Source organism: Thunnus thynnus, chromosome 21 (genome assembly GCF_963924715.1).
Source record: "Thunnus thynnus chromosome 21, fThuThy2.1, whole genome shotgun sequence".
NCBI classification, from domain to species: domain Eukaryota; kingdom Metazoa; phylum Chordata; class Actinopteri; order Scombriformes; family Scombridae; genus Thunnus; species Thunnus thynnus.
In genome coordinates, this window is record NC_089537.1 from 4032723 (window position 1) to 4057551 (window position 24829).

General features: G+C 40.8%; 1 protein-coding gene across 1 annotated transcript in view; it reads left to right on the forward strand.

The window, feature by feature from the left end:
• Positions 1-7700: 7700 nt before the first annotated feature.
• The window catches only part of LOC137173463 (gamma-aminobutyric acid receptor subunit rho-3-like), a 34888-nt gene continuing 17759 nt past the window's right edge, over positions 7701-24829 (forward strand). Inside the window, exons 1-2 of the mRNA XM_067578336.1 lie at positions 7701-8764; positions 15393-15505. Of these exons, the coding sequence (XP_067434437.1) occupies positions 8628-8764; positions 15393-15505 (250 nt within the window). The 5' untranslated portion in view covers positions 7701-8627. The remainder of the gene's footprint in view (positions 8765-15392; positions 15506-24829) is intronic.

A 24829-nucleotide genomic window follows, 5' to 3' on the forward strand; every position in this document is an offset into this window, starting at 1 on the left:
CGTTGCCTGTGAACATAATCCAGGAAGCAACTGTCAGCACAACATAACCAAGAAAACGGTTTCATGATATATAAATGTAATTTCTCGGAGACAGTTGGTCCTGTTTGATCTCCTCTTGGGACAATTCTCTTTGTCAAGACTTTCATTATTGCAGTTTTGTGCTTATATGTCGCATATTTTTAAGATAATTCATGCTTAATCAAATTGCCACGTAGCACATTTGGGGACGAGAAGTCTTCCAGCTTTTTTTTTAACACCTGTTTCCTATTTTTGAAGTTTTGTCCATCCTGAAACAATTTACTCACCAGTTTCACTGCTGAGATCACTGCTGGATAAAACAGACTATAAACAAAACTCCAGTTTCATTGTACTGCTTTGGAAGAGAAATCTAAGGTGGACATTTAAGTTCACACCAAAACATCCATACATGCATCATACGTGTTGGTTCACATGCTTTTTCTATGTCTCTCGATGTTGGACATGTCAAGTGCTTTTACTTTCTGTGTCATTTCCAAATAAGTTTATTCAGTTAAACTGTGATTTTGTGCATCTCCAGATTTCAGTAATAAAGTTGGTAAGTCGCATGTTATCTCAGCTGTTAGGAATGGTCAGACCAGACAATTTTCCTTTAAAGTGCCAGCTGCTTTTTTTCACTGGCCGTGGTTGGAGAATATTTCCATCCTGAGTTCATACCTGACGTCAGAGTTTAATTTAGGGGAAACGTTTGACTCACATGGGACACTTCTCTGTTGCAAAAAAGGAAAACTCTTGCCATCCTGCAGCTTTACGATACTCAGATTTTTATATTTTCCTTACAAACTGGATCTGTGTATCACATTTCGGAAAGAAACCTTTCAGTCTGTTAATCCCTGTGAAAGTTTCCCTGCTGACGGATCAGTGGCGGCTGCCGGACAAAGGGACGTTTGTGTCTTACCTGGCGTTTTGTCCTGCGTGGCAAAGCTGATCCAGAGGAGGAAACAGGCCAAGGTGTGTATCGCTGACATGATTTCCTTTCAGCTACAAGCATTTAAGACACAGACAGACACACACACACACTATGATGACACAGAGAAACACATGCAGACAAGTCTTCAGTCCATGCTTCTTCCACTCTGGTGATTTCAGCTGAGGGTTTCCACTTGGCTTTTTTTTCTATTTCCAGCAGGTTTTTCTTTGGATCTCCCTGGGTGGTTTGCCAACACACACACACACACACACACACACACACACACACACACACACACACACAGACACACATACACACACACACACACACAAATACATACACACACACACAAATACAGGCGAAAAAATGAAGAGAAAAGCATAATTAGAGACACATTCTTGATGATATGGACACAGGAAAACAGTCAGTATGAAACATGACAGAACATGTGCAGCTTTCTGAGAAGAGTTGCGGTTTGATCCTGTGATGAGCGATGAGGATTTGGCCCAAACCTTCCTTTTCATCATCGAAAAATACTAAATAAAAGTGAGATTTGCAGCTGGAGCCCTGCAGTCTTTCATCCAGTGGACAAGATTGCATTTCTAAGCAGCCTCTCTTTCTTCTCTTTCTCCATCCATCTCTTTGCATTCATCTCTGTCATGTCTTCATCTTATCTTATCCTCCACATCGAGCCCTTCTTTTTTATCTCTAGATGGATATGATAAGCTGGGAGGCAAAAAGGAAGAGGATACGTCTGTTGTTCATGCACAATAAAAGATTCTCTGGTTATCTTGACACTATCTCGAGGCTCCAAAACAAACACAGGTGAACTTGGTACCGCACATCAAAGAGCGAGAGGAAATGTGACGTATCCTGCCGCTCATAAAGAAGTCAATTAGTCTTTGAGGTTAGGGAAGTTTACTAGAGCGTGTTTGAAAAGCGAGGAAAGAGGGAAGAAAGTGAGTGTCATGATGAGGAGGGGTGATGATGTTCAGCTGTGATGTTTGATGGCTGGAGGGGAGCCAGGCGTGCAGCGGGCGTCATTGTCAGAGGTCTCGTGTTTATGTTGGATTCTTCCTGCATTAGAGCTGAAGACAATACTCTCTTCAAGTGTTATACAGTGCAGAGGGAGCACATCATCTCATATTTACAGCTGATGCCTTCCTTTTGACTGGAGAAGAAGGGCAGCACTTGGATTTTTTCCAAGTAATTCTTCTTGGTGACTGAGCAAACGTGCAGCAACGATTGAGCAAGTGCGACCAAAGCAAGAGACTTTTGTTTTTGCTTTTGTGTCCCGCAAAAAAAAAAAAAAAACCCCAAACGAGTTTGTCTATTTCTCTTGAGGAGCTGATTGATGATGCTTGTCACTTTTTATGTTCTGCAGAGACAAAACCTGCTCTGCAAACAGTTCAGGTAAAAGTAAAGGTGTAAATGTGTAAGATTCTACAGAAAACCAATAAAAAAATCAAAAAATAAATGATCTCAGTTCTAAATAAGTTAACTAATAGAGAGAATGTTTCCTTGTTGCAGTAAAACAGCTAATCTGACGTCCAAAATGTAGTGAATAACTTAATGTGCTTTTAAATAAGTAACATGTATTAAAAGAAATACAAGAAAATGCAACAGTAAGTCAATGATCACACTACACTCACTGCTGCATCTTAAACACCTTATTCAGTATTAACAACACCTTTATTAACGATATTAAGACGCTATAACAGCTCATCTTAAACTCATTGTGCTTTAGATTAAAATTCAAACAAGCAACAAGTGACATATGAAGAAGAATATGAACATGCTTTACACTGTGCCGCCTCTAAAACATACAATAACACTTTTTTTAACACTTAATTCTGCATTATAGACATGTTAATTAGATATTATTAAGTCTTTGACCTCAGTCCTAGTTTGTGTTTAACTGAATGTGAAATGCGAAAGTCACATTTACAGAAAACTATAATAAAGAAAATACGAGAAAATGCACCATTAAATCAATTAAAATCAGTCACTCTGCTGCTTCGTAAACAAACCATAACAAGATATAATCGCTTTGTTCTGTAGTTATATTTTCATGTCGAGCCAAACATTTGCTCCGTCACGTATTACACAGAACAGATATATAACATGCATCTTCCCTTATAACACATAAAAAACATCATAAACAACATTATACCTACTTCTATACTTTCAAACAACATATATTTATCTGCAAAATTTCAATTACATTTTACACCAAATAGCAAGAGACAGAAAAGAAAAGCTATAAACCTGAATTTAATCCGGATTTAGGCCCTTTTTTTTAAAAAAAGTAACCAACTTTTTTCATGTTTACAAAATCACTTTCAGTTTTTATAATACTACACAAGGTGTTATGTCCTTCCCTTTAAAGAGGGAACACATATCGCTGAGATGACATGTTGTATTAATGACCAGTTTATTGAGCCCAGCAATGACTTAGCAGTGACTCTGACCTCAGGTGCACTCGCAGCTTATCTCAAAACTACACCAGTTCAGCTTTCATTAGACCTTCACTGCTTTAAGTTTGTGAATGAATGAAAAGTACGTTTTTACAAGTTTCTGCGGCGCTTTAGAGCTCATCACAGAACCAAAGTGCTCCTACATAAGATATAAATGACACGGGAAAATGATCAGATTCTTCTTCTGTGACAGGCTTAAACAACTTTGTAAATGTCTGCAATATTAGTAGTATTAGTAGTAGCAGCAGCAGTAGTAGTAATAGTATTTCTTGTAATACTAATAGAAAACACTTTGTGAGTATAATAACTTACAGACGTTCCTGGACATCAACAGTAAAAGCCAAACAGATTCCCTTAATTACAGCCAGCGCAACGCCAACTTTTTATAGACCTGTGATATCACGTAGGGCTGTCACAGTGTGAGGATGTGCTGAGAAATCTACGTCAAAGCTGAGAAAACCAAAAAAAAAAAAAAAAAAAGAAAAAAGAAGCTGAGACTTACAGTGACTCTGCAGCAGCTCCAGTTCAGATGAAATTCAGGAGAAAGAGGAAGAAGTGAAGAGCTGAGCCTGCTGCCTCCTGAGACTGAGTGTTAGCTTGACTGGATCAACAGGTTATTTAGAGAATAGACTGCACTCACACACACATTTCACCATGCACAAGGCACAGCAGAGAGAGTAAGGTCGGTCCACACACACACACTCACACACATACTCACACACCCTCTGAATGGGTGGAGTTTGGTTGTGATTGGCACAGTCACAAACACACACATAAACACACACACACACACATACGACCCTCTATAGGACAGTGTTTCCTCTGCAGTACCATCAAATGTCAGTGGGATTTGTTTTCAAAGTGCATAGCTGTTTTAGTGAGTGCTGTGTACTATGTGCTATGAAATGTATGTCAAACAGCCAACAGGGAGGCTGGGAAAGACTCACTGACACATACACACACACTGAAGATACAGTAAAGGGTTGGCTTACATTTCTGAGTTTCACACGTAGCTTGCCAAATAACATGAGCATCAAAGGTAAATGTTTTATCTTACCGGATTTGCTTCCTCCTCCATGTCAGTCACCTTGCAGTCATGGTTTAGTCATCTTCACGTCATCATTTAGTCATTACATGGTCCAGTTCGATTGAAAAGAAAACAGGGGAGATGTAAGATGCAGATGTGCAACCTGGGAAGTTGTGCTGAGTGTATTGTTCCCTTTTTTGGGAAAGCCCTGCCACGTTGCACCAGTACAACCAGTTTGACCTTTTAGCCACTGAGCAGCTCCAGTGGAGTGTGTGGGGGAGCCCAGTAGAGATAATAAGGGAGGGGAGGGTGCTAAGTGTCTGACTTGCTTTTTGACTGATGCTTAAAACAGCAATGAAACACAACAATAAAGGTTCATTCAGGCAGCAACTACCAGTATACAGATCAGCACTGATGAATGAATCAGCACTGTTTTATTATCTCACCAAGCCGTGAGTAATTCAGTGTTAATAGCTGTATTATTTCAGTTTATGTTACGAGCGCCCTGGTTAAGCCTTTAGGGGCTAAGACGCTGATCATGAACCGCAACATGGGCCTTTGTTGTTGTATGTCGTTCTCTCTCCTGTCATCTCTCCACTCTCTGAGCCCTGGAGGTGCCGCAGAGAAAATAAAACTAATTTATGCCGTCTAATAATTTGTGCTCTTGATTGATCTACTTTGCCTGTTCCCTTCTGTTATGGGGCACCAAATGCATTCAGTCAGCCGTTTGAAGAAAGCGACTGACTGTATGGTTTGTTGACGTTGCTTCCCCTGTAACCTCAGTTACTGATCCAAGCTGAAACCAAGGCAACCAGGAGGCACTCCACCACCATGGATGTATTAAGAGGATATAATACATGTTGTGCTTAAAGTATATCCACACATCTTAGTCCAAGATCATAGTAAAACCTTATTAAATGCAAGCGATTCATACTGAGGTTGTACGCCAGATGAGAGAATGGCATGAGGTTGAATTCCATTAAATCAAGAGCACGAATTTATTAATTTTTTTCTCCACAGCCCCTCTGAGGCTCCATAGATATAAAAAAAAGAAATTCTCCATATTCCTCATTGCTCCAAACCAAGACCGTCCTCCCAAGATAAACGGCAGGATCAGTTGTTTCAGCAAGTGCCCCAAAACAACATCTGTTTGCGTGACAGCATTAAAGTCATGGCGCCCTCTAGCAGCCATAATAATTTTGATGAGACCAAAAGAGGAAATCAGGTGAGGTAAAAATAGAGCGACAAAGGCTGCGTAGGGAGGAGGATAGGATGGGTGGATGGGTCAACAACACATCGGACTTAAACACAGGAGATTGCTGTTCATTTTCATTAAAAAAAAACCCAAAAAACGATGGTCCACTTAAACCTTAATCTGCACGGTTGGTATGGTAACTCTAATAAAGTAGTACTTTTAACCCAAAACATGATCTTTTCCTAAACCTAACCAAGTTATTTTTGTGCTTACACCTAACTAAACCTTAAATGGGACGTATTATAGACATTTCCAGGTCTTTATTTATTACAGTTTTACAGTTAAAAACTCCTTATTTATCTTCTACTGGTCCTTTATGCAGCCCCTCAGTTCAGCCTCTGTCTGAAACAGGCCGTTTTAGCTCCTGTCTCTTTAAGGCCCGCCTCCTGATGAACCCACTCTGTTCTGATTGGTCAGCTTCAGGAAGCTTCCTCCAGCTCTGGAAGCTATGTAAATAAACAGTAGCATTAGGATTTCACTTTTTTTCTCGTTCTTTGCTCAAAATGGAAACTACTCAAATACATCCGTACATGTTCAAGCTGAAATCTGATCTGAAATATGAGAGTGAACAACACATCGAACAAACATAGCAACAAAGACTACAGAACAGACAGACATTTGTGGACATGCGCGAACAATCTGATGTCAGTTTTGTATTTATTGGGACAACGTAGTTTTAAACATAAATGTTAACATTTAATGCACTGCACCAGAGTTAGCTTTAAAGCTAATTTTCATCTGCAGTCCTTTACAATTAAAACATGTAACAGCGCAATAACAAACAGTACAAAGCAAAAAACACACAGGACTCATTGTACAAAATACAAAGCTACACACAACAGCACATCACATACACACACAATGTCAACCAGAAATCAACAATGAAAGCATGTCAAATCAAAAGCGAGATTATTTGAGAAGACCATGAGATCAAATCCAGACTCAGCGGCCACAGAGCTGAGCAGCCTTCAGCAGATTCTTCAACCTGGTTCTGAATGTACTGATTGAACTGCAGCTCTTTATATCATCAAGCAGGACTTTCCACTGAGTTGTGGCTTTCACAGAGAAAGCTGACTACCTTAATGCAGTGCGACGAAATGTTCTGGTACAATCTTGTATAGAGGATATTCTGGAGGGTCTAGTAGAACTTACTGAGCGAGTGAACACAAAGTCACATAGTGGAGGAGGCCAAACCATTTAAAACTTTATAAACTAGGCACAAATTTGAGAATAATCTAAAATTGTCAAAGGTCAGTAAATTATATTTCTCCAGTACCCTACAGTGATGGAGATGCATTGGCTTTTTGTCCAGAGTTTTTAGAGTTTGTTTGTATAAGGACTCAAGAGGTTTTACGGCTGTTTCTCCAGCCTGCCGCCAACATGTGATGCAATAAGACAAATGGGAAAGAATCATAGCTGCATAAATATCTTGGCTGTGTCCAAAGAGAGACAGTTTCTAATATGTCTAAAATTTTCTAAGTTGTACTTTATGGTTTTAACCGTTTTTTTTTTTTTACATGTTTCTTAAAGTTTAAATTTGGATCCAGATTCACACCAAGATATTTAAAATCAGTAACTGGGAAAACTTTACAAACGGAGCATTCAGAGCAGGTTGAAACTCTGGCTTTTGACTTTCAGGGAGCATTTTTACATACGTTCACCTCAAGTTTTGGACCTTTGACCATGTTTAACATCTAACACCAAAACAATAGAAAATCACAAAAAGCATGTTATGTCCCCTTTAACCACAGTGTCGTCCCATCATAAAACGTAGTTATTCCTCAACAGTGATTTGGAGGAGACAGACAACAGACAAGTGTTGTCCTAGGGGCGTCAGATCAGAGAACATTTCTTTAAAAAACACATTAAATATTATCGTAATACCTAAAAATTGTTCAGAAAATTATTTCAGCAACATTTATTACTGCAAATGTTATTTTGCATTTATGTGTTTGTAGCTGTATGACATGTCAGGCTGCTTACTGCGTGTTCATGTGTATCGTCTGTATTTTTGTGCATGTGATATTTATTTGTGTGTGTGTGTGTGTGTGTGTGTGTGTGTGTGTGTGTGTGTGTGTGTTGGATTATGTCTTCCAGAGGTGTAAACTGAGGAAGGCGCGAGGTGAGGCCGGATTAGACGCAGTTCGCTCTACTCCAGCTCGGATTAAACCTCGGCCGATCTTGACGACCTTTTGTTGTTTGAGCTGCTTCCAAACCTGTGATTCATTTTCTCGCACAAAAACCCTTCTACACACACACACACACACACACACACACACACACACACACACACGAGGTGGAGGTGTGTGCTAACCTCATATAATCACACCAGGTGCCAGTTTTTCATTGTCCTGCTGAGAAAATCCTGATTACTGATGGTGTGTGTGTGTGTGTGTGTGTGTTTCAGTTTGTAGGTTAGTGAAAGATTGCTGTGGCTGTAGATAAGAGGATTAGAGTGGAATTAGTGTCATTCCTCTATCGCTGCGAGGAATAGATTCATATCGATTTTAATCAGAGATAGAAAGATCCACAAAACCACAGATAAAACAGACCGAGACAGACTGCGGCAGAGGAGTGAGTGCCAGAAAGCGAGCGGCGACACCAGAAGGCAAAGATTCCCGGAGATCATCAACCTGCAGGCTCAGTATGTTCAGCTGGAGAGTGAAGAGCTGCATGCATGGATGTAAAGATACATAAATAAACACAAATACATGCATGCGAGAGGAATCTCATGTATTTGCCTTCATTCTGGAGCTCTCTGGCTGAGGAAACTTCCAGCCACTGTGGGATGTTTCACCACAACCAGCAACATTAGTCAGCCGGACGGTGTGGACGGTTGACTGCAGAGACGTGGTGGTGGTGGGGGTCACTGCAGCCGGGATGCTGGCGCTGTGTCCACTGTGGCAGGGAAACCTGTGAAACATGAAGGTGGACGTGCTGACTTGCTTGGCCCTTGCCGCGGCCAGCCTTGTTGCCATGGTGACCGGCGGTCGCAGCTCCGGGCGCAGGAAGCACAAAGAGGTCTTTCTCGGGGAAAACAGCAAGTTCAAGTTTGGAGGGTGAGACGCACAGAGACACACTCACACTGTATTCACAGCTTAGGAGCAGAATATTTCTTTGGTGTTTCTCTCAGAAAGTTTAGAACTGGAAGTCAGGGGAGCTGATGTAAAGTGTCATTTCAAATTTCCCACATCAAAGTATGTTTGCAGGTGTTAAGGAGTACAACTGCATGTTTGTAAAAGAGTTGTTTAGTTGCATAGTAGGAAGAGCTGTTTTGGGCGTAAAAATCCGATTCTTTTTTCCAACAGACAACGTTTTGCGACTCTCAGTTCGAACTCTTCTACGGCTTGGATCAACAAGAATCTTCAGGGTGGAGGTTAACTACGACTCCCAAGGTGCATTTTGGCAAGAAACAGCGAGAAACCATAGACTGTAAAAAAAAAAAAAAAAAAAAAACGGACGTAGCTACCATGACGTCACCCTTTGGTTTACGGACCGCCATTTTGAAGTTTCGAGTTCGGCATTTTGACCGTCACCATTTTGGATTTTTAGGGGCAGAATTGACCGTATTTGGACGAGAGGGTGGAGCTGTCTCTAACGCTAGCTGCTAGCTTGGTTAGCACAGTCCATTTACAGTCTTTGCTTAACTATAATGGTAATGCTAATTTTTGCAAGCAAAAAAAAAGGCTTAAAACCATTAAATTGAAATGCACTTACTGGAAAAACTGAGCATCCGCCTTCTTTTAGTTCAACCAAACGCTGAACAAGATTGTTTTAGGCGACCAAAATGTTACAATTAACTTTCATGAACTGAAAACACAGAAATAACGACAACTACGGCTATACCCTGTGAATCTGTGGTTACACCATGGTTACGTTACCTAACCAACGTTGTCGCTGTGGCAGTGTCATGTCAATCACCTGCTTTATCATCTATTTCACTCTAAATGAGGCCATAATTTACAAACTGAACATCATGATGTATTGAGGAAGACTTGAAATCAGCAACAGAGACCATAAACTCATTAGGAAACTGTTTACTGAGGTAATAAATCAAGTGAGTAGTTGGGTCATTTTCAGACTACCAAACAATCAGACTTCTTTTTGCAGCTAGTGGAGTCGCCCCCTGCTGGCCATTAGAGAGAACGCAGGTTTAAGGCACTTCTGCATTTTCTTCACTTATCAGAGCCGGAGCTACACACTTCTGAGAAACACAGCTAACAGTGCCATTGCGGTGTTCAGAAAACTGATTTTACAATCCTCAGTTTGGATCAGTTTACTTTTAATTTTTTAAAAGTGTTTAATTCTGATTCACACCTCTACTCTGAGTTTTGTCCTTGAAAATCACGGACAAAACTTGATTTCTCAGAAATGAAGTTGAAATAATTGAAACTAGTGTTCAAATTATAAACCTATAGGATCGTTACACTATCCGGGAAAGAGTCCTGAGTTGAATGTTAACTAATATTGAGGATATTGTTCATTCTTCTTTATTGTCAGTTTGGTGGATGGCTCTGAATACTACAATATCCGTGAGTCTCAGCTGACGTTGCTTTGAGGAAGAAGTAAGAGCTGCAGCACATTCAAAAGACTTTGTTGTTGCAACTGGGAACAAAACGCTGCACTGTGGTGGTTGAATTCTTTCAAAATTAACCCAGAACATGAAATTAAATTGGTTTAAAGTAGGCTAATGTAAAATCAGTTTTCTCAACAGCGTAATCAGCCCACAGTTGGCAGCACACATGATCCAATTTTAAGTTGGTGATTTGATGTTTCTTGCCAAAATGCACCTTGGAAGTCATAGTTGACTTCTTCCCAGAATTTTTTTATGCACACAGTCTTGTACCATTGAGTTTTTTTTTTTTATCAAAGAACCAAATATTTTCTAGCACAGTTGTTCCTCTTTTGTACTGATGATTCAACTTGTAGAGTTTCAAGGAGTTTGTACTGATGACTCAACCAAGCTGTAATAGAGCCCAAACTGAGAGTCACGTAACAATGTCTGTGGGAAAAATAATTGGGGCTATTACCTCGGGAACCAGCAGTGCCCAAAATAGCTCCTCCCACGACGAAGCTGGTCAGAGCTGCATCAAATTTAAAATACTTCGTTGTTGCAACTGGGAACAAAACACTGCACAGTAGTTGTTGCATTCTTCCAAAATTGGCCAAGAATCTGACAGTGAGCAGTTTTTAACTACTTATATATAATCATGTTTCTATTATGTGTAATTTTTAGTCTCAGCTCGCAGTTAACCACTAAAGAAACTAAATTTGAAGCTCTGTGATTGGATGTTTCTTACTGAAATGCACTTTGGCAGCCAGTTTTTATGTCCACGGATTAGTACAGTTGACTTTTAGTGAAAGAACCCGATACTTTCAAACACAGTTGTTCATATTTTGTACTGAAGATGTCCATCCCAGACTTTACCTGCTCCAACTGTCACATTTTCTATGAGAAAATGAATCTGACTTTCACTTCAGGAACGCTGGAGGCCTGAAAACATGCATTATTTTAAAATACCTCAGTTCTGTGTCAATACCGTCTTTTATGGGAGGACTCAATAACAACAACCACATTTTGACACTAGCTACTTAAACAACTTGTTGCCTGTGGAGTGAAAATCCTCACAATTTGTATGCAGCTTAGCATGAGCTAATGGTAGCCATTTTAGTAACTCCATTAACTTACAACAGTTTATTCAGTCACTCTTTGGGAGGTGCAGGAAGCTGTGATTTCACTTTTACACTGAGGTTCCCATAGTTTAATCATTTTCACTTCCCTTATGTGAATTTCACTTCTATTTTCACTTCTATTTCTGGTTTGCCTAAAAAATGAAAATACTGACTGTGCTGTTTTTATTGCTCTTACAAGGGACTTTCAGCAAAAGCGTGTTCTTACAAACAGGTTTTATTTCTCTAGTAGAGAAGAGCAGCAGACAGCTTTCCTGAAGCTTCTGTTAGAATGAATGAATGAATACAGGTTGAGTTCTGTGCAACTTCTGCAGTTGTATTCAGTTGCAGAAAGTAACTAAGTACATTTACTCAAGTACTGTACTTAAGTACAATTGTGAGGTACTTGTGCTTTATTTGAGTATTTCCATGTGATGCTACTTTATTCTTCCACTCCACTACATTTCAGAGGGAAATATTGTACTTTCTACTCCACTACATTTATTTGACAGCTTCAGTTACTTTTCACATGATGATTTGACACAATGGATAATATAACAAGCTTTTAAAATACAACACATTGTTAAAGATGAAACCAGTGGTTTCCAACCTTTTTGGCTTTTGACATCTTACAAAAAGCAGTGTGTAGTCGGGGTCACATTTCACATGTCTATGAGTTGTTAACAGCTCCACCAAATAGTGATTTTTCCCTCTAAACTTCTCACATGCTTTCATTTCAATAAATGTTCAAATGATCCAATATTTCAACAAAAATCAAAGATTAGAGAAAAAGTCCAAAAACTGAAACAGATTTGTGTATCAGAACTTTGTTTTTTCTTCTTTCCTCTCTCATTAATCATCTCACGACCCCTCAGATTTATCTGCTGACCCTTTGGAGGGGCCCGACCCCTAGGTTGGGAACCACTGGACTAAACTGTATATAAAGTAGTGTAAACTAGCTCCACCTCCAGCAGCTACAACAGTAACATGCTGCTCTAACACTGATGCTTCACTATTAATAATCTAATGATGTCATATATAATAATATATCAGTCAGAGGGACCAAACCACTACTTTTACTGCAATACTTTAGCTACATCAAGCTCATAATACTTATGTACTTTTACTGCAATACTTTAACTACATCAAGCTCATAATACTTATATACTTTTACTAAAGTAAAGGATCTGAATACTTCTCCCACCACTGATTGCATTAGTGAAACCATTCATGTAAAGTTTCTATCGTCAGTGGAAAATATTCAGATTAAGTGACTAACTGCAGGTTGCAAAACTCAATGCACTGTTGGAGACAAGGAAGCTTTTGACTAAGGTGTTGTAATAATGTTAATACCCCTGCATTTTATTACACATTACACACACGCACACACACACCTTCATGCACAAAGCTCACTTCACCTCAACCGCTGCCATAAAAGTCATTTTTACTGCCTGTTATTATTATTGCTCCAGAAAGTGTACAGCATGTAATCATAAATTCATGGAACTTGAATACCGTCTTGACAAGCATCTAAATGGAATACAATCATTAATTTGATTATTTACACCTGTGCTTTTCTTTCTGTGACTTGTCAAAATATCTTTCATCATAAAATACCAATTGGTACATTTCCAAATGTTTAATTTCAGTTCATTTAGAGTAACTGCGAGATCACTGATAATGCTCTGTAGTCCAAAAGGAGAACACTAAATGACTAAATTGGACTTGAATGACTAAGTGTGTGTGTGTGTGTGTGTGTGTGTGTGTGTGTATTCAGTATAGTGTTACAGCAGTGGTTATACTTGAATGCTGATGTCGACAGTAGCAGCCAGGCTATCCTCATCATCTATGGCTCTGAGGCTTTCTCTGAGTGGTAAAAAAAAAAAGGACTTTTCCTTTCTTTGATCCTCACTTTTGTCCAAGTTCACTCTGGGAAAAGCGGTCAGCTGAAATTAAATAGCTTTTTTTTGTCTGCTACAGTAATAGTAACTAAATCTTACACACTAGTCCTTTAAAAATCCCTGTCAGTGACACACTGTCTGACCATGTTCTGTACAGTGTAAAACTGGTAGCCTGCCAGCTGCTATCAAGCCAACAAAACAGAGCATTTATGATATTTCCAAAGACCTTTTTTCTTTCATTCTAAGAACAACAAACTGTTAAAAATACATTTTAAAAAAACATGTCGCCATAATTGAATTACGGTGATGAGGGTTAAATTGGGTTTGTTTTGGGGGATTGTATTGTTAATTTAAGGGATTATGGAAATGGGATTTGGCTCAAATACATTTTCTGACAATAATCGAAGAACACGTGTGTGCGTGTGTTCCTGTTTGTTTGGGTCAAGGTGTGTGACTTTCAAAAAGGCTTTTCATCTGTCAGCAAAGAAAATCTCAAACAGCTTTTATCGCTTTTACCGCTGTGTGCTCACCTGTGTGCCGCACGTGTGTGTATGTTTACCCCCTCTCGGAACACACACACACACACACACACACACAGATTGCAGCATGTATCACAGCTGTGAGGCAGCCGTTCTCAGGCCATAATTACACCTTTTATATTCTGAACGTCTGAATGTCGTCTCGTTGGGGTTTTCCTGGTTGAATGTGACATATATAGTAGTTTATAGTTTATATAACAGTGAAAACATGTTTATTTTATGTTGTGTGAGGACAGCAGCACTTCAAAACACTCAAACACTGTTGACAAGAAGAAATGTACTTGGCATTTCATGGTTTGTTTTGCTGTTGCAAACGTACGTAGATGATGTTACATCACATCCAGACATTTCAAGCATCTCCAGTGTGTTGAGCCTGAAGGTTCATTCGACAAAAAAATCTTAATCTTAATCATTTTGATTTAAATTTGTAAATCTGTGTCACTTATTGGAAACATGTGTGTGTGTTATATTATAGAAAGATAGCTAACAAATGTCAGAGGCCATTTTTCTTCTACTCTAACTTTAATAGAGAGCCAAAGTCATGACACCACTTCCTGTCTAGCTTCTGTAATTCAATGCAGACTCAGACTGCTCTGCATCCACTACAGCAGCTGCTATCAGAAATTTGAACCTTTGTTAAGTTTTCATTGTGCACAAAGAAAAACTACAGCTCCCATTAAAAGAACTACAAGTGCGGGTACTTATGTCACTGTTGGTTTTGTCCATATCCATAAAACTCCCCAACTCTTTTTGCTAAAGTCAGTCTAATGCATCTTTCTAGTTGTAATCCGTCTTGTGTAAAGACTCCTCTCTGTCCTACTGTTGTTACAGACGTGTCTGAACTCGCCGTGACCTCCTGACTAACTCATGGACTCGCCTCCTCTATTGAGCTATTACGTGCAGCTTCACACGTCTAGGACTTGTAGGGAATGAGGTTCTTTAAAGGCCGCTAAAAAAATAAATATTGATTAAAGTTCTTAGTTTTTCAGAAAACTCCAGTCCTTCATCTAAACATATGAAGCGAGCCGTACAACATACTATAAAGAAAGGTTCTGTTCCAAGGATGGATTTTCAGCTATTGGCATGGTTACACGTTAATGGGATTTTTAATGAGGTTTTTCCTCTTCTTGAAGAGAAGTTGGAAGTTCTGGTTTGACTTTGGCTCTCTATATACAGCTTCAGGAGGAGAGGACTCATGGTAAATGTAATGTAAATTGCTTATTAACGATACTTGAGTGATACACTCTCAGCAGCTGCTGGCACTGTGGCACTGAGGAATGTTTTGTGTTGTGAACATAATAAAACTCTTTGAGTGTCAGAAAACGTGTGTACACTTGCATGTGTGTTGATATGTTCATGGAGATGTGCCTCACCTTTGATTTAGGCTATGGTTTTTGGCAGGATGAGAGCGAGCGAATGAGCGAGCAGCAGGGAGGTGGAGAGAGGGAGAGAAGGGAGGAAAACCACAAACTGTGTTTTGTTGCAGCCTTAATAAACCAACTAATCCCTTAACACACTGTCTCTGTGAATGTGTGTGTGTGTGTGTGTGTGTGTGTGTGTGTGTGTTGTTTCTGCAGGCGCATTGACTACAAACTGAAGAAGCAGGACAGCACCAAAACACTCCTTATAAAGAGTGAACAGCTGCTGAGGATTGAGGAGCATGACTTCGCTATGAGACCAGGCTTCGGAGGTCAGACATACACACACACACACACACACACACACACACACACACACACACTTCTTCCTCTTCTTCAGTTGTCCATTGAAATCCAATGACGACGTCCACTCCTTTAAAGGTGAAATCTTTGACATCTGAACAGTTCTATCCTGGACCACATAGTTCTATTGCAGGTGGGACATGTATATGTGGTGGTCGTGGTGGCAACCATGCCTGTATTTTTCCTGGCTCTGTTCTACTGTCTTCTGGTTGTCCTCTCTATCTCCAGCATATGAACCCCATCCCTACACAGCTGTTGCCAAGTGATACAGTCAGCAGCAACATCCCCCAGGTCCTCCTTATGCTCATGCTCATGCCAGGTAATTCCCTGGATGTGCTGGAAGCAGCTTATGTGGAAGCATTTTATGGACTTGATGTGACAGCTGTGGGTTAACCAAGCTTTGCAGCTAAAGAGGAGGGGGGTGACACAGACGGCTTGATATACAGCAACCTTTGTGGAGGGATGAAGGTTCTTGTTCTGCAAGACCCTGCGCCAAAGTCTCCCAAAGGCAGCTGATGCCTGTTTAATGTGGCTCTGGATGTCATTGTCAGTGTTGCTATCCTCAGAGAGAATGTTCCCTACATATTTGAAAGATGGCACTATTGACAGCTGTTCATCACCAACAGTGAAGGCAGGTAGACTGGGTGGGACACTCCATTGGATGCTCCATTGGCAGACCACTTCTGTCTTGGTGGTATCGACAGTCAGCCCCATCCTGCTGTGCTGCCACAGCAAGGACATTCTGAAGATCCTCCAGAGTATGGGCCACGAGAGCACAGTCACTGCTGCTGTCTTGGTGACACACAGGAGGAAAATGTTAATGGCACTAGCACACACCCCTGCCTCACCCCTGTTTGTACAAGGAAGGACTTGGACTCTTGTCCTCCTATGGTCACCCAAACTGGCGGAGGATGTTTTTTTTTTTGGGACAGCCAAACCTGAGGAGGACATCCCTTAAGAGCTCTCTTTGCTCAGTGTCAAATGCTTTGGGGAGGTCAACAAAGGCCATAAACAGGTCCTGATGTTCCTCCCGGCACTTTCCCTGAAGCTTTCTTCTTCCTAAATCCACACTGCAATTTAGGCAGCATTGACACAGATCACCCACTTTCTGTTGGGATTTTGCAGTTACAAGAGGTGAAGCACTTTCATATGGAGCTTAACCACAATCATACAAAGGTCAGTCCAGCAGTCTGCACCTCTCATGACACGGGTGATGAGAACATCCTTGATGTCACTGCGTTTCATACTGATGAAGTCAATCATGTGCCAATGCTTATAGAGAGTGTTCATCCGCAAGGTCTTATATTTGCCTTCTGCTGGATGCTGGTGTTGGTTATGGTAAGGTTATGCTCAGAACAAAGAGTAAGTAGCCTCATGCCATTTGCATTCACCTTGCCAATACCATGCCTACCTAGCACTCCACTCCATATCCTGTTGTTCTGTCCCACTCTAGCATTGAAGTCCCCAAGCAAGAGGATCTTGTCACTCTTCATCCAGTGCCTGATAACAGCATTCCTTGGCCTCATTCTCAGATGGCAAAGTTGGAGCATAGTGTGGAATAACGTTTCTTTGCCAGGGGGATACGAAGGGTCATTAGCCTTTCATTATGCCAACAGGTGTCTCTGTGAGACTTGGTAGATAGGTGCTTTTGATGGCCAGTCCCACTCCATGGAGATGTCGTCCACCTGGGGGGAAACCTTTCCAGAAGAAGGTGTACCCCATCCTCCTTCATCCAGGAGCCTGGTCTTACTCAAGGCAGTAATGTTCATGTTGTAGCCCCTCAGCTCAGCAGTGATCAGGGCTGTTCTGCAGTGAAATCTGTCAGAGATGCCATACAAGTCCAGGAGAGTCCTCACATTCCATGTTGCCAGTTTTAGGTTGAATTATTTCTATTGCGACCACAGTAGTGGAATGACCCGATAGGCACAGTAACCTATCCAGGTGAGTGATTGAATTGGCAATTTTTAGGCCACCTTTTCTAGGCCCTTCTCCAGTTGGGGTTAGCAGTGCAGCCCCTAAATAGGGCTGCTCAGTCACACGGGGGTCTGCTGAAAACAGCTGGAACTCAGTCCCAGTTATTAGTGACCAAATACCCTGTGCCTCTACCATGCAGGGTTCTGACTAACAGCTCCCGATCCGTTCATACCTGCTCCTGTTGCCAGATACCCCATCGCCATCAGAGTTCAACCATATGTAAGGACCAGGTATTGTTCACTGTGGTCAAATGTGGAGACCTGCACAAGCAATTAGCACTGTCCTCACCATGATGAGGTAGATCCCGGTGGTAAGGATGGTCCCAGGACAACCAATCGCAAATCTTGGCTGCAGGAGGCTGCCGGGTCCTTTGTCTATCCAGGCCAGCCTATTGCACTCCCCCAGCACATTGCTTTTCTGTCAGGGTGTGCTCCCTTAGCCTTTGTCTCAACAGACTTACCACATGGCAGTGGGGCTATTTGCCTATAGCTGGGACAGTGGTTGAAGGGTGCTGAGGCATGTCCACACAGTGGCGGGTCTGCACACTGAGATACCCAGTTTCCATGTGTGGCCCTGGGGAGGCACTGCAGGACTCTTGGTTGTGGAGAGGCTCTGTACTGTACTGTACAGTACACACTCGGCTCCTCTTTTCACCCTCTGTTAACGAGGCTAGCCAGCGGCAATAGCTGTAAGCAGAGAGTAACAAACAGCCTCCTTAATAGAGGGTGAAAAGAGGAGCCTGGTGTGTAAGCCTCCTTCTGCCAGTACAGACCCTCTCTACCACCAAGACTCCTGCAGTGCCTCCCCAGGGCCAATAATAACCACAAGGCGGCATGCAGCATTCACTAACTACAAGCACTACTACACTTCTGCACTACTGCACTAGATGCTTCACACACACACACCTCATTTCATCTCAGATCCCAGATAATTTAATCCACTCACTCACACATCGTCTAACAAAAAAAAAGCACTTCTCGTCCCACGCTGATGATGATGATGATGTGTAGGCAGTGGTTTGATGATGTGAGGATGGGCACTGGGTCACCCAGACAACGGATGTGTCAATCCAAAATCGCCAGCTCTGACCCAGATTACACTACATTGTGTGGCAGCACGAGTGTGTGTGCGTGTGTGTGTGTCTGAGCATTTGAAATACAGTAGGACTCTGTGTGCTCACTAAAATGGGATTGTGTGTTCCTGTGTGTGTTTCTGCAATATAATGAGTGCCTCTATGTGTGTGTGTGGGGGTGGGGGGTGGGGTGGGGGGTACTGTGTGGGTCGGGGGGATTCGTGTGCATTAATCTGGATTATATTCCAAGTCTGGAGCAGATGGAGGGGTGGGAAACAAACTGCTGTCTGCAATGAAGATCATCACTATCAAACACACAACAATCCATGCATAAAGAAACATATTCCGTGCAAGCACATGACGCAAAATGCCACATGATTTCATGTATAAGAAGAATCAGAGGACATTTACTGGAGCTGGTAGTTCATAAGAGGGATTATGGGTGAAAATTATAGTGATATATGAACTAAAAGCTCTTGGGAAGATGTACTTTGTAACTCTATAAGTTACTCTTTGTGTATATATATAAAGGCACTATCAAGAGATATTCATTGTTAGCATACATAGGCGAGAAAATAAGTACATTTACTCACACAAGTACACCTTTTTACACATATATTTCCATTTTTGGGAGACTTTCTAATTTTCCTCCACTGCATTTGAGAGGGAAATATTGTACATTTTACCCCACTACATTTATCTAATGGCTGGAGTTATTTTGCAGTTTCAGATGTTACATCCAAGATGAGACAAATATTGCTATAGTCAAATGACAGCTCCCTTAGAAGATTTTTAAGAGCCATGAGCAAAATTCTGTACCAATCCATGTTGATGTTGCAATATTTCCAACCAGTCCTCCAAATTTAATGACCGAATACCTGGCTCAACCATGTGTTTCCAGAAGGACATATTGGCAGGACAACATCAAACAAATTGTCTGTGCTTTCCGAAACCATTACACATCACTGTTAGGAAATAATAATGTTTTATGATGTGACACCGCTGTGGTTCGGTTTAGGGAGAGATCATGGTTTGGGTTAAAATTATCACTTTGTTAAGGTTAGAGAAACATGTGGTGCAGGCTAAAGTTTATACTTCCTGAAACTTAGGTGGCCTTTGTCGTCATGGCTACAATAATAACCACAGGGTTAATGTTAGGGGACGATTGTAGTTATGCTTTTTTTTTTAAAAATATCTCAACTCGCGATTGAAAACAGGAAACAAACAACTCTCTCCTGTGGCAAAGTCCACTGTTGGGTTAAAGCCTCCATCCACCCAATGCGCCACCTCCAAATGAGGAAATTTGTGTATATAGATGTCATCTCCATTGCACCACTGGCATCTGTCACTCAAACGTAACTATATCTCGTTTTTGGGCGCCTGATATTATGACCTATTGTGTCGTTTTTCATGGGAGGACAGTCTCAATATTTCACAGGATAACTGAATACTTTAATCCGCTGGTGGCACTATAGGAATAGTCAGAGGTTCACCAAAGTCAGTAAGCTCTGTCCTCTGAGAAACATGAATGGTAGGAGTCAGGATGCTAACTGTGGTTTCCAGTGTCAGCCTGGGGAACTTTGTGTCCCCAATCAATCATTCCCACCTAAGTGGTTTTACAGTCATTGTAAGAATGACCAAAAGAGGCAGCACATCACCAAAATGTAAACATAAGTCTTTTTAAGTTTTTGAACAAAGGACAATGGTGTCATTTTTCTTGTGACAACAGTCTCTTCCTTTCATTCTTTAAATGATTTGAAAGCAGGATAATCCCAACAAAGACATGATCTACAAGGTTTTTATTAAAACTACTGTAACCTTTACTCTTTGTAGATTTTACTGCTAATATTTGTTTAGCTAAAGTAGAGATCTGAACGCAAGTCTTGAGCTGCTAATGGAATATTTTTTCACTGTGGTGTTGCTACTTGTGCTCAAGTAAAGGTTTTCAGTGCTTCTTCCACCGCTGGTTCCCGTCCTATCAAGCACATTTTGACTCTCTTGTTTAATTCCAGGACTTTTATGAGCTTGTCTCAGTGTTTTTTGTGCCTTTCTGACCCTGATACATACCACACAGCCTCCTTGTTGTCATCATATCTCCCTCTTCCTCTCCTCTTTGGTCTATATGGTTGGTTGGTGTCCTGCATGCGTCTGTGGTCCTGCCTGTCGCTCAGGCTGGGGACAACAAAAGCACCACTGTCTGCCCCACGGCCCTGTGGCATTTCCATGGACTATAATTTTACCCTGAAAAGGAGGGAAATCTCAGCTTTTTCTGCCTCCGATAAGCCTATAGCCCCGTGTGTGTGTGTGTGTGTGTGTGAGTCACTCAAGAAGCTGAAGAATCAAAACCATTCCCTCCTCAGATCCAGAAATACTCCATGTGACATTTTTATGTTATTTCTTGCACGTGTTATGGGCTTGTAGTATATCTATATCTAGGTTGACCTTTAAAGGATGTCTATAAACTTAAATGAATCCCCACAAACTTGTGCTATAACTCCACATCAGACCACCTCATTCCTTCCACGTTACACATCATGACACCAAATGCCTGTAATTGATTTACAAGCAGATCCTGGTGGCTTGCCAGAGGCTGCCATATTTTTGCTGCATCTCTTATTGTTACAGTATGTGACCTCGCCTCGCTGCAGTTCCAGGTAATCAACCTTAGGTCTAATTGCAAGATTCATTCCTGTCATAAAAAAAGAGGATTGGCAGCATGAAAAGGTTTAAAAAGTTGCTCTTGAGGGAGAGTTTTTTGCTACTGTGGTTGACAGGAAAAACATGCCTAACTGTCCGTACATTTTGGAAAATTTGACAGGGTGCAGGGTATTGCCTCGAAGCTAACACTAGCTTGCTGGGCGCTGCACACTTGGGCTAAAGTTGGCTACTTTAGCTACATTGTTCTAACAGGCCAGGTATCATAATCAAGTAACAATAAACTCAAATATTGCAACAATAGTCCGACAAGAGTCCTGGAGCCGGTGAGTCAACTGTGGCTTTCTGTTAATGGTTTGTGGTCTCCAAGTCCAACATGAGATAACCCCGATGACATCTCTATGACATCATCAAGGTTAAGTTTTAAACTTTGGAGTGCTCCTTCCAGAGCACGTTTTCACAGGCCAAATAGTATTTTTCATGACATTCACATCTAATTTTCTAGACATACTGTATTTTTAGTTAAAAGGACCATAACAAAGCGTTTTGCAAGATTCAGCTTCTTAACTGCAATTCAATTTTAAAAAAACAATTAAAAAACATATATAGAAGTCAAAACAGTTCAGGTATCTAGATGACCTTTTCCTCTCTGAATTTGCCAGAGTAGTAGCAGAGAGTAAAAAAAGAGTATTTGTATCTGTTGGTTCTAGTTAGTGGCAGTCTGAAAACGGAGCCAAAATGCAAGACAAATGATGTATGATAATACAGAGGAGACTTTTCAAATCAATTAACAATATTATAACCCTGACAACTTTGGTTTTGTTACCCTCAGCTTCTTCTGTCTATGTGTGGAAGTTCCTCTGATGTGTATGCATGTGTGTGGGTGGGTGTAGTTTAATGTAATGTAATGTAATTAAATGAACACAATGGCTGTCTGGAACTGCAGGGAAAATACATCCTAAAGTTTCCAAAATGGTCAGCCGTGATGTGAAGCATATGTTATTTTTACTGTAGTAAGTGAGCTTTAACATGTACAATCACTGGTTTGGTCCTTTATAGGTTTAGTAAATAAAGGCTATATATGTGTGTGTGTGTGTATGTGTGTGTACGCTAAAAATCTACAGATTCAGGCAGCTGTGAGCACAGCTTTGATTACATTACAGTGTTTCAGTGTTACGTATGGTTGGGCGGAGTCAGGTTGGATTGTGTGGAAGTCTGACTGTTTATGTCTGTTTATGTTCTCCAAAAGCTGCCCAGAGAATCACCTCTTAATCCATCTCCACCTCTCTCCTTTCCCCCTCCTTTGATTGGTGGGGATGGAAACTCAAATGAAAACACTCGACGGGGGCTGGACAGAAACATCCTGAGACCTTAAAGCTGCATTATGCTGCTTATGACTGCATGAATTGATCCATCTGCAGCGTTGTGTTCAGGGATTAAACGACTCACTCTAAAACGCTGAGCACACAAACATTTTGGGACAAAAAAATAATGGCCTTAAAGCTGCATCAGGCAAGATTTTTATGTTATTGGGGTAAACTGAGAATGTCACCAGAGCTGGATTTGGTGACAATCTGTGCAACAGACAAGAAATTAAACAGAAACCTTCTGCTGCCATACGGGGTCATGTGCAGAAAAAACAAATTCCAGGTCACGCTCTGGAAATGCAAACTGCACCTCCTTTACTTCAATTATGTAAAACTTGTAGAGACAAGAGGTAGCTGTCAGTCACTTAATTGGTTAATGGTATGAGCTAAGTCAATAAGAAAAATCTCACCATCCATTTCAGTCCTGACACTTAAATCCCGAGGCTGTGATTTTCTGTCATGGTGAAACAGGTTCAGTAAGTGTTTTTCTTTTTCCTCAGAACAAATGAGAGACAAACTTGTCTGAACACACAGACATGATAAACATATTTTTAGATTCAGTGGCACTTTCTAGCATATTATTATCTCATTACCACAATGTTAATCGCAGATATACTGCATGTCCATAAATCTGCTTAGAAATAATTAGAAAACAGACTTATAACCTCAGAACTTGCCTGAGAGTAATTACATTTTTAAGTTTTCTTGTAGCCCAGATGTGATCTCAATTTGTTTTTTCAGGGTGGTTACCCTTACACCAACATATGTCTTCAGTCTACATAACAGATGTTAAATGCTCTTTGCAACCGCTAGTATAAAAAAAAGTGACATTGGTGGAACAGGTACATTACTTCCAACTTTCTCTCCTTCTGAAAACAAAATGGCAATTCAGTGTAAATCAGTCAGTTCTGTCTATTTGGTCAATGATGCGAATTTACACGTTTCACATTTCACCAAATTTGAACCCTACATGAAAGCACAGCACAAATTTGATTTGCCTCCAAGGGTTAAATCCACACATAATGACAGATCCATGAACGCTGATGCTGAACAAATGTTGATAAGACAGCAGAAGCACTAAGACAATTTTTAAAAGTTTTCCATCCCTAATAAATTGTACAGTAATAAATTGTGTTTTTTACCTGTATGCACGATAGTCCACAGGTAAACACGAGCCTTGACACCTACACCTAGGTTCACAATTTTTCAAGTCTATCATAAAATAACAGTCAGGAGCCCAAATGAACATTGAAACATGTTTTTTGCTTGCTGTAATCATTCCTCCTGTTCATACTGACCATTAGAAGATCCCTTCATAATGCATTTACAATGGAAGTGATGGGGGACAAAATCCACAGTCCTCCTTCTGTGCAACTTATGTATTTAAAAGTTTATCTGAAGCTAATATGAAGCTTCAAGTAGATATCTTTCAATGTTACAGTCTTTTTAGTGCCAAAGTCCCTCTTTTTGTTACTATATATAACATATGGACGTTACATATGGACACCTGACTGCTGTTTTAAGACATACTTGAAAAATTGTGAACCTGTCCTTTAATACCACAAAAAAGGTTAATTTACCTCATTACAGTCCTAACTACTTCACTGTAAGTCCATTCTCAGTGTTTGTGCACTGCAGGTTTCAAGCTTCCATATCACACACGTCTAAGTTGCATACTGGACCACGACTGGCACCAAACTAGTTGTGATGTCACAAATCCTGCTGGTAGGTACACGTGTTAAAATCAGATGTAAAGCGAGCACAACACACACAACACACATCCAACTGAAGGAACAAGAAGGAAAACTTATTTTTGAGAGGACGGGGACTTTAAAAATACTGAACCTTGAGAGTTGAACTTGACCTCCTTTTACTAGTCTCTCTATAAAAGTCCTGCCTCACGTCTTAAACATACACTAACTGGGTGCGACATGGGAAAAGGAAAGAAGTAAAAAAGTGAGAGCAAGTGACCTTCTGTTCCAGGTTTTTCTCACCAACAGCAGTCGTTGTCGGGGCTACGCTAAATGTTGAGTCTGCACTGCTGGTGGTTTTACGAGTCACTCCAGGACAAAGCCGGGCTACGGCAGGAGCTTTATGGTCCTGGCTGTCAGATAAACTTCATTAAATAAAGTGTTTATTGAGCTGCCGGTCCTGCTAACATTCAAGTGGAATTAACACACTTTACATCCAGGTACACGCAAGAAAATACACACATACATACTTTC